This window comes from Pinus tabuliformis, chromosome 8 (assembly GCF_031772625.1).
Source record: "Pinus tabuliformis cultivar Carrire ecotype Pingquan chromosome 8, CPIR1, whole genome shotgun sequence".
Taxonomy (NCBI): domain Eukaryota; kingdom Viridiplantae; phylum Streptophyta; class Pinopsida; order Pinales; family Pinaceae; genus Pinus; species Pinus tabuliformis.
This window is the reverse complement of record NC_142294.1, coordinates 1,231,635,004-1,231,639,379: the sequence shown is the minus strand read 5'-3', so window position 1 is coordinate 1,231,639,379 and position 4,376 is coordinate 1,231,635,004. Positions and strand designations below refer to the sequence as shown.

General features: G+C 36.1%; 1 protein-coding gene across 1 annotated transcript; it reads left to right on the top strand.

Moving 5' to 3' along the window:
- Window positions 1-3,588: 3,588 nt before the first annotated feature.
- Window positions 3,589-4,074, top strand: LOC149239836 (toll/interleukin-1 receptor-like protein). The gene has a single exon (XM_089369986.1). The coding sequence runs from the start codon at window positions 3,589-3,591 to the stop codon at window positions 4,072-4,074; it is 486 nt and encodes a 161-aa protein (XP_089226112.1).
- Window positions 4,075-4,376: the final 302 nt, after the last annotated feature.

Here is a 4,376-nt window from a genome sequence, read left to right as displayed (position 1 = left end):
AACAACGTCACAATGTGACAAACAATAAACAAAGGCTTAACGTGATAAACAACAAACATTGCAATGAGATGAACAATAAACAATGTCATAATATGAAAACCACATTAATAAACCATAGTCAAGGTAAGTTTATTAGGTTGACTAAGTTAACCAAGGTTTACTAGACTTACTAGGTTGACCTAGGTTTATTAAGTTGACTAGGGCGACCTAGGTTTAGTATACTTACTAGGTTGACCTAGGTTTATTATGCTGACTAGGGTGACCTAGGTTTGATAGGATAACCAAGGTTTATTAGGTTTGTTAAGCTTACTACATTTATTAGGTTGACTTAATTTTACTAGGTTTAGTAGATTTATTAGGATGACCTAGTTTTACTAAGTTGACATAGTTTTACTAGGTTGACTAGGTTTACTAGGTTGTATGGTTACAAGACTTACTAGGTTGACCTATGTTTACTAAGGTGAATATGCTTTATTAAGTTTACTAGGTTTATTAGGTTGAGCTACATTTACTAGGTTGACCTAAGTTTATTAGGTTTACCTAGGTTTATTAGGTTTACCTAAGTTTATTAAGTTACCCATGTTTACTTACTTTACTAGGTTTACTATGTTTACCTAAGTTTGTTATGTTGACCTAGTTTTACTAGGTTTACTCAATTGACCTAAGTTTTCTAGGTTTACTATATTTACTAGGTTAAACTCATTCACTAGGTTGCCATGGGTTTAGTTGGTTGGCCTAGGTTTATTAAGTTTGCTAGGTTGGCCTAGGTTTACTAGGTCAACCATAGTTAACCATGGTAAACTAGGTTTACTAAGTTGGCATAAGTTTACTAGGTTTACCAGGTTGACATAGTTTTACTAAGTTGATATAGGTTTACTAGGTTTACTAAATTTACAAGTTGACCATGGCTTACTAGGTTGACTGAGGTTTATCAAATTAACCTATTTTTTACTAGGTTGAACTAGGTTTGTTAGGTTTAATAGATTCTCTAAGTTCAGTAGGTTGACCTACGTATAATAGGTAGACCTAGGTTTACTAGGTTTATTAGGTTTACTAAGATGACCTAGGTTTACTACGTTGACTATGTTAATTAAACTTACAAGGTTTACAAGGTTTATTAGGTTCACTTGTTGACCTAGGGTTGCTAGGTTTACTAGGTTGACCTAGGTTTACTGGGATTTTTAAGTTTAATAGGATGACTTAGGTTTGTTAGGTTTTCTATGTTGCTTTAGTTTTATTAGTTTTACTTGGTTAACTAGGCTCTCTAGGTTGATTGGGTTGATTAAGTTGACTAGGTTTACTAAGTTGACATAGGTTTACTAGGCTCAGTAGGTTTACTGGGTTGCATAGGTTGACTAAGCTCACTAGGTTTATTAGGTTTAGTATGTTCATTATGTTTACAAGGTTGACCTAGGTTTACTTGGTTTATTATGTTAACCTAGTTTTACTAGGTTGACCTAGGTCTTTTAGGTTGACTAGGTTGACCTAGGTCTTTTAGGTTGACTAGGTTAACCTAAGTTTATTAGGATGACCTAGGCTGATTAGGTTTACTATGTTGATCTAGGTTTATTAGGTTTATGGAGTTGTCTTAGGTTTAAGGTTGACATGGGTTTACTAGGTTAATTGATGTTTAATAGATGTACTAGGTCCACCATAGTCAACCACGGCCTAATATTCAACCATACTCAACTAGGTTTACTAGTTTGACTAGGTTAACATAAGTTTACTAGGTGTGTTATGTCAACTGTTTACTACATCAACCATAGTCAACCATGATTAACTAATAAGCTATGATCATCATGGTTTACTATGGTAATCCTGGAGCTAATCATTGTCAGCTGTGATCAAATATGAACAACCATGATGGACCACAACCGACCATAATCTATTATAGTCAATTATAGTTATATGTAAACAACTATGGTTATCAATAGTGATCTATATATTCACCAAAATAAACTCTCTCATACCATACCTTGAATATATTTAACCATAGTCAACCATAACTCACTAATGGACAACCTTCAAGTCCCAATCAACTAGCACAACCACATTAATAAAATGATTAAAATACTATGATAACTTTCCATACATTTATAATTTATTATTAAAAGATAAAAAGTAAAACTTATCTATGTATTTCGACCCATTTATTGATGCGTAAATCCAACCATGGTTTAACCCATCATTTTTGTGCTTTTCCAGCTTTTCAATCCGACTCATGGGGCTTTCAGTGAAACTTCTTTGGATACCTCACGTAGGATCCTTTCCTCTTACCGGGTAGTGTTGACATAGAACGAATGACTTCTGAGGCAAATAAAACCTATGATGTACTGAAAACTAAAGTCCACGTAGCCTTTGAGTTTGAAAAAGATGTTTGCTGTGAGGCCAACCATGCTACTAACTTTCTGATTTCCCGAATGTCGAGAAACAGGCCCAATTTATTTTCCATGTCGGACTTCAGCACGAATGTCCATTTAAATGCGGGCTGGCGCAGTCCATTTGCACGGAGATTCTGAGTTTTGAAGTCCGCCCTTCGACGTAACCCGATTCCTTTTGACTTTGTAATTGTGCATGCAATACGATCGTCCCTACCCTATGTTCATCTGTCTGGCTGGTCACTCAATTCCTCTGCTTTTTCTTCTTCGAGAAACTTGAATTTAATAAAGTTTTAAGACTAATGAAATTTTTTATTCAAATTAAACAAACAAACTAAATGAAATCATATAACCTTATTTTATTTTCGTGATAGAAACATACATTAGTGGTGTATCTCAAAAAGATGCATGAACTGTCGTGATAGAAACATACATTAGTGGTGTATCTCAAAAAGATGCATGAACTGATCTTGATGTGCTGCCATTTGTGAGCACATCATTTCTTTACAAAATACGTCACTTCCATCAACCTAGGAAATGACAGATTTGTGCATGTCTATATTCGTGGACACACTATTGAGATAAAGATATAAAGAATTTGTGTTCCGAATACGTGGGACACAAATATTTTGTCAAAAAAGGATGGTGGAATAAAATGGTTTTGTCAAAAAGGCAGAGTTGAATAAAATGGTAGGAAGTGACAGATTTGTAGACAATTATCCGTGTTCTGACTTTTATCAATTTCCCAAATATTTTGCTCAAAAGCTTGAACAGATTCTGCGGACAGATTTGTGAAATGAAATGGATGGGTGCCGAGAGATTTGTTGACAAATATTTGTGAAATACGATGGAGGGAAGGCAGATTTGTGAAAATATATTTACAAATTAGGAGGGATGGAAGTAAAGAGATTTGTGTACAAATATATGTTACAGATTTGTGAAAAATGAGATGGATGGCTGTAGTCAGAATTGTGTACAAACTAGGGACAGATTTGTGGACAAAAAATTGTATCCTAGACAACTATGACTAGTTCACAAATATTTTTTCCAGAAATGTTGATGGGATGAATGGGACTGAAAGGTTTGTGAACAAATAAATAGAATTAGCTGTGAACAAGGCAAGGAGGGGAAAATAAACAAAATCGGTTGATAAATTTTCCATTGATTCGTCCTCTCGATCTCCATTTCTTCTACAATTACAATTGGTAGGATGAGAAGAGTGTGGAAATACGATTTGTTTCTAAGTTTCAGAGGCCCAGATGTAAGAAAAGGCTTCGTTGATCATCTATACAGCGCTTTGACCAGAGAAGGCGTCCATGTGTTCCTGGATAGCCATGAATTAAAGAAAGGGGATGATATTAATGCAACTATAAAGAATGCCATTGAAAGCAGTCGAATCAGGGTTCCAATATTCTCCCCAGAATATGCAACTTCTCTGTGGTGCCTCAGGGAAGTGTCTCTTATTGCGCGGCAGGGGCAGGAGCATGGGAGGACCATTCCCTTGTTTTATAAAATGTCTCCTTCCCATGTTCGCCACCCGGATCGACCCGACAGCCCATTTGCGCAGGCATTCCAACACCATCGGAGCTGTGGAAGGCACAGTGAAGAAGAAATTCGTGAGTGGAAAGTCGCTCTATTCACCGTCGCCAGTCTCTCTGGCTGGTCACTCGACGACACCAACGGGTGGGTCGGTTAAATTAATCCATATAAATCATAGACAGTATCAAAATTGCGGAAGTTTTATATGTTTTCTATTTTTGGCATTTATTATTTAAACATTTTACCCACAACATAGAATATATATGTGAAGATTTCTCACCTCGACCCAGGTTCCTTCTCTTTGAATGTTTCGTTGCCTTTGTTTGATACTTTGAAGGTTTCTTTGTCTTTGTTTTGACGCATTCGAATTCTTCGATGTACAGGCACGAAGCAGCTCTGGTGAATCGTGTGGTTCAGTGTGTGTCAACAATGTAAAGAAGGCGATCCTTAGCGACTCTT

What these genes read in the sequence shown, in the direction of transcription:
- LOC149239836 (XM_089369986.1), top strand. Translation starts at nt 3,589, where the DNA reads ATGAGAAGAGTGTGGAAATACGATTTGTTTCTAAGTTTCAGAGGCCCA.